Raw genomic sequence first — 14,712 nt, forward strand, 5'->3', positions numbered from 1 at the left:
TGTCATCTGCAAACTTGCTGATCAGACCAACAGTGCCCTCTTCCAGATCATTTATGTATATTACAAACAACAGTGGCCCCAACACTGACCCCTGTGGAACACCACTGGTCACGTTTCTCCATTTCGAGAAACTCCCTTCAACTACTACTCTCTGTTTCCTGTTGCTCAACCAGTTCTTTATCCACCTAGCTAGAACACCCTGCACACCATGTGACTTCACTTTCTCCATTAGTCTACCATGGGAACCTTATCAAGCGCCTTACTAAAGTCTATGTATATGACATCAACAGCCCTTCCTTCATCTATCAACTTGGTCACTTCCTCCAAGAACTCTATTAAGTTGGTAAGGCACAATCTCCCACACACAAAACCATGTTGCCTATCACTGATAAGCCCATCTTTTCTAAATATAAGTAGATCCTATCCCTCAGTATCCTCTCCAGCAACTTTCCCACCACCGACGTCAGGCTCACTGGTCTGTAGTTACCTGGAATATCCCTACTCCCCTTCTTGGACAGGGGACGACATGAGCAACCTTCCAATCCTTCGGCACCTCACCTGTATTTAAGGGTGCCACAAAGATATCTGTCAGGGCCCCAGCTACTTCCTCTCTCACTTCCCTCAGCAACCTGGGATAGATCCCATCTGGTCCTGGGGATTTGTCCACCTTAATAACCTCTAGCCTACCCAACACATCTTCCCTACTTATGTCGATGTGATCCAGATTAATCAATATTTTATCTCTAATCCCAAGATTCATCATGTTCCTCTTCTCAGTGAACACTGATGCAAAGTAATCATTCAGAATCTCACCCATTCTCTCAGATTCGACACTCAGCCTTCCTTCATTATCCTTTAGTGGAACAATCATTTCTCTAGTTACCCACATGCTTCTTATAGAAGAATAAAATGCTTTGGGATTCTCCTTAATACTACTTGCTAAACCTATTTCATGACCCTTTTAGCCCGCTTGATTCCTCGTTTCAGACTTGTCCTAATCTTCCAATATTCTTCCAGGGCCCGTTCTGTTTTTAGCTGCCGAGACCTTATGTACGCTTCCTTTTTCCTCTTGGCTAGTCGTTCAATTTCTCCTGTCATCCATGGTTCACGAATCTTGCCCTTCCTATCCTTTGCCTTCAATGGGACATGCATATCCTGCACTATCTTTAACCTATCTTTGAAAGTCTCCCACATATCAAATGTGGACTTCCCTTCAAATAGCTGTGTCCAATCCACATTTCTGAGATCCTGCCTAATTTTGATATAATTGGCCTTGGCCCAGTTTAGTACTCTTCCCTCAGGACCACTCTCTTCTTTATCTACGAGTATTCTAAAACTTACAGAATTGTGGTCACTGTTCCCAAAGAAATCCCCCACCGCAACTTCTACCACTTGTCCTGGCTCGTTCCCCAGTACCAGGTCCAATATGGCCCCTTCCCTCCTCGGACTATTGACATACTGCTCTAGAAACCTCTTCTGGATGCTTCTTACAAATTCTACTCTATCCAGACTTTTGACGCTCAGTGTATCCCAGTCAATGTTGGGAAAATTAAAATCTCACATCACCACTAACCTATTGCCTCTACATCTTTCCATAATCTGTTCATCTATTTATTCTTCTACCTCACGCTCACTGTTGGGAGGCCTGTAATACAGCCCAACAATGCAACTGCACCCTTAGTTCTCAGCTCCACCCATAATGCCTCACTACCCAAGGTCTCCATAGTGTCCTCCTTTAGCACAGCCGTGATATCGTCCCTTACCAGCAATGCAACTCCATCCCCCACCTTTTAATTCCCTCCCTGTCCTGTCTGAAGCGTCTATATCCTGGAACATTTAGTTGCCAATCATCATGCCCTTCCTTCAACCAAGTCTCTGTGATTGCAATAACATCATACTCCCAGGCACCAATCCAAGCCCTAAGTTCATCTGCCTTACACACTATACTCCTTGCACTAAAGTAGATACATTTCAGGCCACCAGTCCTAATGCACTCATCTGCTCTCTGCCTGCTCTTCCCCTTATTAATGCTATCTTCATAATTCTTACAGTCTCCAGTCTCCACCTCGCTGGCTACTTGTTTTCTCTTCTGGTTCCCAGCCCCCTGCCACATTAGTTTGAAACCTCCCCAACAGCAGTAGCAAAAACTCCCTCAAGGACATTGGTTCCGCTCTGGTCCAGATGTAGACAGTCCCTTTTATAATAGTCTCACCTTCCCCAGAACCGGTCCCAATGTCCAACAAATATGAACCCCTCCCTCCTACACCATCCCTCAAGCCATGTGTTCATCCTGCCTGTTTTTTTCATTTCTACGCTGGCTAGCATGTGGCACTGATAGTAATCCCGAGATCACTACCTTTGAGGTCCTCCTCTTTAACTTCTCTCCTAGCTCCCTGAATTCTTCTTTCAGGACCTCATCTCATTTTCTACTTATATCGTTGGTGCCTATATACACCAAGACAACTAGCTGTTCACCCTCCCCTTTTAGAATGCTATGCAGCCGATCTCTGACATCCCTGACCCGAGCACCTGGGAGGCAACATACCATCTGGGAGTCCTGTTTTCTGCCACAGAACTGCCTATCTACTCCCCTCACAATAGAATCCCCTATGACTATGGCCCTACGAGTCTTTTTCCCGCCCTTCTGAACAGCAGTGCCTGCCACAGTGCCATGATCTTGACAACTGCTGCCCTCTCCTGGTGAGCCATCTCCCCCAACAGTATCCAAAACGGTATACCTGTTTTGGAGGGAGATGACTGCAGGGGACAGCTGCACTGCCTTCCTACTCTTTTTCTGTCTTTTGGTCACCCATTCACTGTCTTCCTCAGCAATTCTAACCTGAGGTGTGACCAGTTCACTAAACCTGCTATCCACGACCTCCTCAGCATCGCGGATGCTCCACAGCTCCAGAGCCGTCATGCGGTCAAACAAGAGCTGCAGCTGGACACACTTCTTGCAAGTGTAAGAGTCAAGAACGTTAGCTACGTTCCTCAGCTCCCACAGAGGGTGAGGAGGAGGGAGATACTACACGTGTAGTATCTTGGGTTTAACCACTGCCCAAATATAAATTAAACCCTTACGTTCCCGGCAGCCCTCACTTTGCCTCACTTTCTCTCCTCACCGCTCTGGCAAAATGGAGGCCTGATTCCCGAGGTAAGTCCATTTTTAAGCGGGAAAACTTACCCTTCCCGGCAGCCCTCGCATCACCTCACCTTCTCTCCTTGCTGCTCTGGCAAACTGGAATATGGTGAGTTACATCCACAATTGGTTTAATGATAGGAAACAAAACTTGACAGATATTTTTGTGAATGAAAAGTCATTTCCATTGGTATTCCATGGAGCTTAATGTTGGATCCCTTACTGTTTTGGAAGTATATTAAAGATTTAATGTGGGAGGCAAGATGAGAAAATTTAGTGGGATAGTTGATGGTGAAGAGGATAGCTGTCAACTTCAGGGTGATTTCAATAGCTTTTATTGAATGAGTGAGAATACGCCAAATGGAATTCAATGCAAAGAATTGTGAAGCTTTGCATTTGGGAAGATGGAGAGAGACAGATTCTTGGAATCTTCTGGGGAATCCAGGGAAAGGGCATGAAACTGGTCATGACAGCAGAGCAGGCTTGAGCGGCGGAAATGTCTATTTATATCCCTATTTCTTATGGGCACTTCGGAAAGGAAAACAGAGCAGGGGAACATACAACAAACAGAGGGTTGAGGAGATGCAAGTCCTTGGAATGCACATCCACAAGTCTCTGAAGGTTACGGGACAGATAGGTATATGGTGGTGGAGAACGCGAACGGATGTTTTCTTCATTGGGGAAAGTATTGAATACAAAGCAAGGTATGTATTTCTGGAACAGTATAAGAAACCGGTTAGGCCATAGCTGGAGTTTTGTGTCGAGTTCTAGTCATCACATTACATGAAAGATATATGCTCTAAAGAGAGCGTAGGTTGGTGTGTATTCCTTAGAAGAGATTAGGGGAAGAAGTCATTTACTTGAGGAGTACAAAATAATGAGGAGCTTGGATAAGGTGGACAGTGAAGACCAGTTTCTTTCAGGGATAAGGCAATTACTGGGAGCACAGACCGACAGAAGAATTAGAGGGGCATGAGGAAAAACATTTTCATTCAGAGAGTGATGGGTGTCCTGCTTTTTGTCTTGTTTGTTAGTTGTAATGGAAACCCTACACCCACTTAAATAGAATTTGAATCTGTGCCCAAAACACTTTATCCTACAAGGTTATGGACCAGGTGCTTGACAGTGGGATTGGAATGGGTGGCTAGTTTAATCAGCCAGTATCAACACAATAGATGGAATAGGCAAAAGTGAAGACTGCAGATGCTGGAAACCAGAGTTTAGATCGGAGTGCTGCTGGAAAAGCACAGCAGGTCAGGCAGCATCCGAGAAGTGATGAAGGGCTTTTCCTGCTCCTCAGATGCTGCCTGACCTGCTGTGCTTTTCCAGCACTACTCTGATCTAAACAATGGGTGGAATGGCTTCTTTGTAAAACTTTATCTTTTCTGTGGTTCTATGACACAATTACTAGCTTTTCTAGTCTCTTATCAAAGAGGTTTCCTGTTATTTCCGTGAGTTCTCTTTGATTTCATACAATGAGCTTTCCAAATGAAAATGATTCTTTTAGCTTTAATGTTCCTTCCACCAAGACCGAAAGTGGGTGATGCACACGATGCTAATCACCATAATAAGAACACGAGTACTGTCCAAGCACATTGGCTAAGTAGCCTATCAATCTTGATGGTCAGTGTACAATGCAGCCAATTCGACACACACACTATCCTGATTGGTAGGTTACTCAGCCAATGATTTCTGTCTCTCTGGCTAACTGCATTCATTGGCTGAGTAGAAGGTAACCAGATTACTAGTTCCTCCTTTCTTGCTGACCTCATGCACTGTTCAGCTTGGGCATGCTTGCTGTTGTTTTTTTCATTGTTCCACAGACCTGGCTGGAGTAGAAGGAAAGGAACATTTTGTTAAGCCCCCACAGGCCCTTTTCCTTCTCAATCTCTCCTGAGTTCTTTTCTGATGGTGTGGGCCTGGCTTTCTCTGTATGAGTGTGTGGAAGACACACATATGGGTTGTTCAGTATGGGCACTAAAATGTGTACAAAGGCCAAGAAATTATGCCTATCTAAAAGGGTTTGACCCCATTGTAGCTACAGTTGCCAATTCTGGTCAGCTCTTTGATGTGAGGTTGGGGGGGGCACATAATGTGAGAGGTGGTGGGGATAAGGGGCCTGGAAGTAGAGATGCACCACAGCCCTCATCTTTGACTCCTGGCAGCGCATTCCAATAAAATTGGTAAGATTCCAATGCTTCTATTTTGATAAGGATACTCTAAATTGTTTATCATAACTTTGTTGGAAGTTCAGCAGCTTTTTTTTCCATCACAAGAACAGAGTGGGAATGTACACAGATTGTTGCTTGGAATTTAGCCCACCTCAGCTAATGAAGCAATTTGTAACAGAATCATACAGCATAGAAATAGACTCTTTGGCCTGCATGCCTGTGCCAACCCAGAAACATCAAATTGCATTAATCTTATTTACCTGCACTTGGTTCATAGTCCACTAAGCTTGGGTTGAAAAGCAGCAGGTAATATTAAGTCACAGAGTGACCATCTCCAACAAGAGAGAGTTGACTGATACAGTGGCATTACCATCATTTAAATCCATTTAATAACCTGGGGGCTACTGTTGACCAAACTGTTGTGGGCAGCACGGTGGCTCAGTGGTTCGCACTGCTGCCTCACAGCACCAGGGACTGGGTTCAATTCCTGCCTCGGGCAACTGTCTGTTTGCACATTTTCCCCGTTTCTATGTGGGTTTGCTCCGGATGTTCCAGTTTCCTCCCACAGTCCAAAGATGAATTAGGTGAATTAGGCATGCTAAATCGCCCATAGTGTTAGGTGGATTAGTCAGGGGTAAATAAAGGGGGTGGGTTTCTCTTTGGAGGGTCGGTGTGGACTTGTTGGGCCGAACCATAAAAATACTGTGGCTACCGTATCTGATCAGAGGCTGGAAACTGTACAGCAAGTAACTCATCTCCTGATTCCCCAAAGCAATTCCAGTCTATCCGTAGCTTAAGTTTGTGATGTAATATTCTCCACTTGACTGGATGTGTGAAGCTCCAACAATACTCGATAAGCTAATGAAGTAAAAGAAAAGCTTGCATGATTGACAGCCCATAACTACCTTAAAAATTTACTTCAATAACAATGGCTACAGTGTATACAATGTATAACATACAATATATCAACCTGCCAACACCTTTGACAAAATCTGCACCATATAGTGTGTTGAAAGAACACCGTTGTACATTCCAGTCACTTGAAGCATCATAAAGCATTCCACCAATAGAAGGAGTTGGAAACAGAAGCAAAGGATGAGGAAGTTGTTTTAATATAAATGTTCATTACTTTTAATTCTAGATATCTCTGGCTTTTTTTTTTGAAGAGCCGCATACTTATGACAATATTAATGCAAAACAAAGGGGTCTGAATCTTTATGGAGGGTGTACTACTTGCTGGACAGACATTATTTTAAGGTGCAGACAGCCTTTCAAGTTGCAGACTCACTGAGTTTCAAAGGCATGCCAGGGCTGCTCAAAATACTATCGCTTTCAGCGTCCAGAGCTATCGAAGTTGAAGCTGCTGAAAGTAATTGCACAAAGTAATATCACATTCCAAGTTTAATGATTGGAAACATTGTTCATTGCTCATGTGCAAGGAAACTACCTGAAAAGCAACAGCAGCAATCTCACAAACAAATTGTGACTTGTGCAAATAATATTTCTACTGTGGTGTTGGTTAACCCCTCCAGATGGCACGTTGTGCTATTGTTAAACTGGGAGGTAATAACCTAGTGGTATTGTTAGACTGTTAATCCAGAAAGCCAGATAATGTGGCACTAAAAGTTGAAGGAAGATGACAAAACCATTGCCGATTTTCGGGAAAAATCCATCTGGATTACTAATGTCTTTCGGGAAAGGAAACTGCCATCTGGCCTACATGTGACCTCAGGCCTATAGCAATGTGGTTGGTTTCTAACTGCCTTATGAGCATCAGGCATTGGCAGTAATTGCTGGCCTAGTCACCAACATGCCATTAATATCTGAAAAGAAAGAAGCAATTCAAGGCTTATGGTAAACCTTATGTTTGTCATTCACATCAACTACTAAGACCACTGTCAACAGAAGAGTGCCACATATACATATCACAGCAAAAGAGCAAGAGAACGTAGTCAACATAGACGCAGATGACTCTGAACATAATTTTCTGCAGCCACACACTATTGGTTGCTGAGGCATAGATGGTCTCATCTGCCAACTTAAATGGAGTCAAACTGTTTGACAACTTTCAGGATGACCCCATTCTCTGAAAACCAGCAAATATGAAAAAGTTTCCTTACACCAGCAACCCTAACCCTAATCCATCAAAAGTTCTCAGGAGTTTCAAAATATCAGTCTCATTTGAAGATACCAGAGGACTGGGAAATGGTTAAGGTAACATCCCTGTTTATGAAGGGAGAGAGGCAGAAGACAGGAAATTAAAAGTTGGTTAACCTGGCCTTGGTCATTGGTAAGATTTTAGAGTGCATTACCAATAAAACTGAAATTACGAGTCTTGTCATTTTAAGGAAATTCTAAGTCATTTTAAGAACTAAGAGTCAAACAACTGTCAGGGGAAAAAAAAATCTGGTTCACTAATGTCCTTTTGGTCTCCACTGCTTTTTGCGGTTGTGAGTTCCACAGGCTCACCACTTTCTGAGTGAAGAAATTTCTCCTCCTCTAAGTCCTAAATAATTGACTCCATATCTTTAGACTGTGATCTCTGCTTCTGAACTCACCCGCCATCAGGAACATCCTTCCTGCATGAAACCTGTCTAGGTCCTGTTAGAATTTTATACGTTCCTATGAGATTCATCCCCCTCACTTTTCTGAACTCCAGTGAATATAATCCTAACTGACTCAATCTCTTCTCATACATCAGTTTGCTTTATCCAAACAAGCTATGCTACTAATTTACTAAGTAAGGGAGAGATGTAGTGTATAGCTTGGATGGCTGGTTTGTAATGCAGAGTGGTGCCAATATCATGAGTTCAATTCCTGCACCAGCTGAGGTTACCATGAAGGGCTCTGCCCTTGCCTGTGGTTTGGTGACTGTCAGGCTAAACTATCATCAGCTGTCTCTCTCCTTAATAAGAGAGCAAGCTTGTCTGGTCTGGCAAGACTATGGTGACTTTACATTATAGCATTTTGAAAACTGTAACATTTTGTTCACTTGAATGTGCCTTACTGGATTCGTTGGAAGGTAGCGACATTATACAACATTTTTCACTGTACTTTCAAAAAATACACATGTCAATAAGGAAATCAATCAATCAAAACAGAATTGTGTTAGCAGAGGGAGTCATCCAGCAGAAACAGTTTCTGAGGGTGTTGCTTAGTAAAAGCAGCATGTTAATTTTAGTGTTAGGTCTCTTTGAGTTTCGAGTTCCAAAGATCTCAGAGTATCTTCAAAATTCAGAACCTCTATCGGTGGGAAGGAAAAGGGCAGCAGATACATAAGCATATCATCATTTGTTCTGAGGTAAAAAAAACTGCAGAGTTATAAATTTGAAATAAAAGCAAAATTCTGGAAATATTCAAAAGTCAGAAACAGAGTTAATCTTCCCTCAGAATCTTTTCAGCTTCATAAATTCCCAAAGGTTAACTTTGTTTCTCTCCAGAGATGCTGCATGACCTGCAGTGTATTTTCAGAATTTTCTAATTTTCCCTTCCAAAATACTCATTGTACTGACATGGAAATCTGTATTGACGACTGAATTTAAATTCAATCTATATTGAATCTATGCTGAAAACTACTTTATGCAGTATTCACCACTGAGAAAGAAGTCAGTGTGCCAAAAGTTCAAAAAAACTAACACGCAATCAGGAAAAGTGACTCAGCAAGATAGCAAAAATGAAGAAACAATTTTCAGATTTTTGTAGTTTTCCCTTGATATTTTCAAGTTCTCAACTGACATAAACCCACGCACTTGTGGGGGTGAAAATTCTCATTATAAATCCAAAAATCCCTAAAAGGAAGATAATTTAGACCAGAGTCCAGTAGGAACTAGGCTTATAGTATGCAAGTAGTAAAGATAGGAAACATCTTAACATATTCATTTCGGGGAAGAAAAGAAATCAAAGTAAACTGAAGCATAACTTCAGCAGTATGTAGAAAATGCTGAAAATTATGTTGTGCTAAAGATACATGATTTCTTTTCTAGATGGAATTTGGGCGCATTCATCATCTGTTCACATTTCGGCCTACTCTAATTCTATTTGAGACAAAAAATATTTATCTTGGAAGCATGCAACTATCTCAACTACTTCTTGTAGAAGATTCCACTGAATTTTAAATGAGAACAATGGTACATTAATATCATTTGATATGACCGTGGACAATGAAATGTCAAATGAATGTGTCAAGCAGCTGTATGTTCTTATGAAAGGTCATGTCTCAATTGCATTGCTCTTTTTTGCTAAACAATAAAACAAAAGTGCGTAAAAATATGACTTGTAGAAGCACATATGCAGTATTTGCAATCTATTATGTTTCATTGATTATCATGACTTTTCATTACATTCCTCATTAAATGAGACTCCTTGAATATCAGTGGTGCTGCCTTATGCCCAAAAATAAATTGAAAGTAATTTTCTAAGACATGGAACACAGATACTGCTTCAAATCATCCAGAAACAGGTTCTAAGCACACATCAGGTCATAGTGAGTCAGCAGCATATTACAGCTTTTTCAAATGAAGCCAATGAATTAATAATTAGGAAATATGTTAAAATTGTCAATCTCTATTTATTATCCAAACTCTAACAATTCACAAGTACAATAATTGAAATAATCAAATAAAAGCAATTAATGCACTAGCACCAGAAAATGTCCTCTTTATTTCAAGAAAGCAGGGACGTATTGACTCACTAGATCACTGTGATGAATAATTGCGGTACCTTTTTCAATAAGTTCCAACTGGAAACAAAGGTTTTTTTAAAATTATGTCTTAATATCACTAATCTCTTGAAATAAGTAACATTGTTGTCAACATAGAAATAGCTGTACTTGGGAATCTTAGTATTAGTATTAGGCTCAAGGAAGGGAAATACAAACTGGCTGAAAAAAGAAATGATTAAGAGGGGAAAGTAGAGTACGAGAGTAAGCTTGTGGCGAACATACAAACTGATTGTAAAGCTTTTTTAGATATGCAAAGAGAAAAAAAAAGTAAAGACAAAGGTAGGTTCCTAACTTTCAGAAACAGGACAGATTATAAACTGAAACAAAGAGATGGAAACCAGTTAAATACATATTTTGGTTCTGTCTTCATAAAGGAGTACACAACAGACATCCCAAAAATGCTGGGGAATGCAGGGTCCAGGGAGAAGCAGGAACTGGAGGGAATCAACTTTAGTAGTAAAATGGTATTTAGGAAAATGATGAGATTAAAGGATAATAAATCCCCATGGCCCAATATTCCAAATCTCAGAGGACTAAAGGAAGTGGCTCTAGGAATGGTGGAATCATTGACGGTCATTTTTCAAGATTCTATTGACTTTAGAGTGAAGAGAGGTGGAGAGAAAACATGGAATTATAGACCAATTATCCTGACACTGGTTGTGAGAAAAATGCTAGAGTCAATTATAACAGATTGAATAGCTGAATACTTGGAAAATAGTGACAGGATCTAACAGAATTAGTACGGATTTATGAAAGGGAAATCATGCTGGACAAATCCACTCGACACTTTCACGTTGCAACCAGTAAGAGTTGATAATGGGAGCCTGTGGATGTGGTTTATGTAGACTATCAGAAGGCATTCAATTGGTCCCACATCAGAGATTAGTGTATAAAATTAAAGCACTTGGTATTGGGGGTAGTGTACTAATATAGCTGCAGAACTGCTTGGTAGACAGGAAACAAAGATTAGGAATAAACGTGTTTTTTGCTGAGTGGCAGCTGGTGACTAGCAGGGTACCACAGGGATCCCCAGTGCTTGGACTCCAGCTCTTTGCAATATGTAATAATGATTTAGATAAGAGAACTAAATGTAATATCTTAAAATTTACACAAGCACAATGCTGGGTGGATGGGTGAGCTGCAAGGAGGATGCAGAGATGCTTAAGTGTGATTTAGACTAGTTGAGTGAGTGGGTAAATACATGGCAGACAAAGTATAATGTGGATAAATGTGAGGCCACACATTGGTAGCAAAAACAGGAATGCAGATTATGACTTGAATGAGAAAGGAGAGGGGCAACAAGATATCACTGCCAGTCACTGGAGGTAAATATGCAGCTGCAGTAGGGAGTGAACAGGGCAAATTGTACACTTGCTTTCATAGCAAGAGAATTTGAATACAAGAGTCGGGATGTCTTGCTGTTGTTGTCTTGCTGATTCTTGGGATGGCAGGGCTGATGTATGAAGAGAGATTGGATCAGTAACATTATTTTAATTTGAGTTTAGAAGAATGAGGGGGAATTTCATCCTGAAGTGGAAATACATTGCCATTCCTGCAGTGTTGCTGGGTTAAAATCCTGGTACCCCTGAGCGACATCTAGCCACATCACATGGATTGCAGTGGTTCAAGAAGGCAGCTCACCACCTTCTCAAAAGTAACCAAAAATGGGCAATAAATGCTGGTCCAGATTCTCACATCCCATGAATGAATACAAAACCTGACTGATGAGGTGGCACCAACTGTTTAATTCAGTGACAAATATTCATTCCAAGAAGTGCCATTTGCATCCTCTGCACTAAACGACACCCTTTTGAAAAATCCACCACAATAACGGTTATACAGATCAAGATTGTCATGTGAGTGAACGTTATCTCCCAGGCACTCAATACATAGGAACAGAAGGGGAAAAAAAAGCAATGGCTTCAGAGAAATTGTCAGGCTACATCTGAGTATCTTTGTATATAATTTTCAAACAAAGCATAGATTCAATACTGATATTTAAATCCTGCACCTTTATTGAAAAGAACCTAAAAAATTATGTGAGAGCTTTTTCTGACAAAATTCTTCATAGAGCAGAAAGAGCATGGTACACTTTGCAGTGACGACATGGTACACTTTGCCAATGACAATAATCAAGACATGCATTTGGGTTGTACCTTTCAAAACCTTCCAAGGCATTTTGCAGCTAGTGAAGCACTTTCAAAGTGCAGTAATTGTTACAATTTAGGAAATGATACCATGCATTTTGCACGACCCTTACCAGCAATGAGAACTGGCTGGCCAAGCATTCTGCCACACAGTCAAAGTGGGAAGTTAGTCAGGACACAAGGAACTTACTTGATACTAAACTTAATTTCATGAAGAAAATTCTTACCTAATCCTTCACTCTCTTCAAATGTCTTCTTTACAGTCTGACAGGAAGAGCCATTCCCATGACACACCCCACATCGATCTTCAACTGCATTGGACTCTATTTCATAATCACAGCCGACAGTCTGGAAGAAATACAAACTATTAATGTTGGTTTGTTTTCATACCAAACTGGTTATTACTTCCCAATATTATAATTCACTGGGTGAGTAGGGGACATCTTGAGGTTATTCATGTAGGACAACTTATAAATTCAAACTCTTTCTTCAAAATATTAAGCAATAAAATCTTACGTTTTGTTTTGAAATTGTCAATTCTGTCCTTTCATCTTAGAACTCAGCTTCAAATTTAGAACTGATTGAACCACCCATCTTCCACCTTGCAAGATTAAATTCCAGTCGGGAAGGCCCAAGTCCAATCTCTCTACACCATTGCGAAGTGATCAATATAATTATTAAGAGACTGCTAAAGATCCTATTTCAACCCTTAATGAGAATAAGATAATTCCTATTTATGTATTGGAAATAATAACTGGGACAATTCTAGTAATTATATCAGCTTCAGGTGGGACAAAGAAGATCTCGCCTACCCCACTGCTAAACTAGCTTAGGATAGCTGCACTTCTTTGAGGAGGGTGGATCCCTCAGTCTGCACGGTCATGTGCACAATCGAGCATAAGGAAAGGGATGACTTATAGGTACCGCATCCTATGGTTACAAAGCTCTGCTCCCCTCTCCCCATAATCCCCAATCCCACAATAGGCATTTACCGAAGATCATGTTCCTCCAGCTACTGGGTGGAGAAAAGATAGGCCTTTCATTAAGAAGTAAACCTGGGTGTCTCACTACCTTTTCACAATGTGAGCAAGGCACCTGACATCTACCAAGACTAGTAAACCCTCCTTTGTTATTTTAGGATGTTAAGACTTTTGATTGAAAGAAACAAGAGAATAAGCAATATCTATCTGAATAGACTGTTATCAGTTGGATTAGGTTTGGTGGCTCAGAGGTCATACATGTACATTTCATCAGCAGAGAACTAGGTTACAAATCAGGAAACATTTTTGTTTTGAGGTAGGTCAGAATCTCGAGATGACCTATCAGTTTATTCAGTGAATAAGGATGCTCTGCTCCTGCTGAAATGCGATTTGGCTGAATTTGTGGTAATGATCAACACAGCTGTTTGGCCCACTCCTCCACTCCCAACACATCCCCACAGCCTCACATGGAATCACAGAAGGTGCAACTTTTGTCTGAATACTTCCACCCACCTCACTATCCAAGACTCCAGACACCTTCCAGGTGAAGCTGTGATTTCCCTGCACTTCATTCAATCTAGTCGACTGTATTCACTGCTCACAATGCAGTCTCCTCAACATTAGAGAGACGAATCACAGACTGAGTGATGGCTTCACAGAACACCTATGTTCTGTTTGCAAAAATGAGCCTCAACTTCCTGCTGCCTGAGTTTTGTCATGTCTGAGCCATGTCTGAGCCCAAAGGTATTTCATGGGGGGGAGGGGATCTTCTGATGAGAGGGAACATTGATAACTAATGAAGGGAAGCAGTGCTATGTCAATATTATCTTCCTCCTAAACCTGGATTCATCTCACTTCAGCTGCTCGAATTCCCTAGGTCTGGAAATCTGACTGTTCACTGTAAAATGTGAAAAGCAGGCTGAACAATTGACCCTGAGCTTCTGTTTGCCTGCCACTTCAACACACTGTGTTCCCAGGCCAACATGTTTGCCTCGGGCTTGCTACAGTGCTCCAGGGAAACTCAGCGCAAGCTGGAAGAACAACACCTCAGTCTCCACTTGGGGAACTTGCAACCTTTAGGTCTTAGTACAGAATTTAATCATTTTAGGCCCTTAGCACCTTCTTAAATGTCCTTACCCCAACCCCCAGACACCAGACCTTGTCATCACATGGGGCTGCTATCATAAGCAACCTATAGTCAGCACTAACAATTCCTATTAGCAGCTATTCATTCATTTATCCATTTGTTTGTCTGCCCAAATGTTTTTCTCTCTTTCTGGGTTCCTACTTTTTTTTCCCTTACACCCTCCCATCCAACCCCATCTTCAGCATGTGTACCAACATTTTCCGAGCTACAATGGGTTTTGAAGAAGGGTAATTGGACACAAAACATTAACCTTACTTTCTCTCTACAGATGCTGCCAACTACCTGAAATTTTTTCCAATAATTTCTAATTTTGTCTTTCTAACATGTCTTCCTTTTGCAACTCATTTTCTGCTTCTGTAATTTACAACCTTCAAGTCTCAAAACTGAATTTAACAACCTCAGACCCTG

General features: G+C 41.2%; 1 protein-coding gene across 1 annotated transcript in view; it reads right to left on the minus strand.

Moving 5' to 3' along the window:
- Positions 1–14,712, minus strand: part of LOC122542599 (A disintegrin and metalloproteinase with thrombospondin motifs 12-like) — a 565,140-nt gene that overhangs the window by 163,950 nt on the left and 386,478 nt on the right. The window contains exon 14 of the mRNA XM_043680588.1: positions 12,405–12,525. Within this exon, the coding sequence (XP_043536523.1) occupies positions 12,405–12,525 (121 nt within the window). The remainder of the gene's footprint in view (positions 1–12,404; positions 12,526–14,712) is intronic.

This window comes from Chiloscyllium plagiosum, chromosome 1 (assembly GCF_004010195.1).
Source record: "Chiloscyllium plagiosum isolate BGI_BamShark_2017 chromosome 1, ASM401019v2, whole genome shotgun sequence".
Lineage (NCBI taxonomy): Eukaryota > Metazoa > Chordata > Chondrichthyes > Orectolobiformes > Hemiscylliidae > Chiloscyllium > Chiloscyllium plagiosum.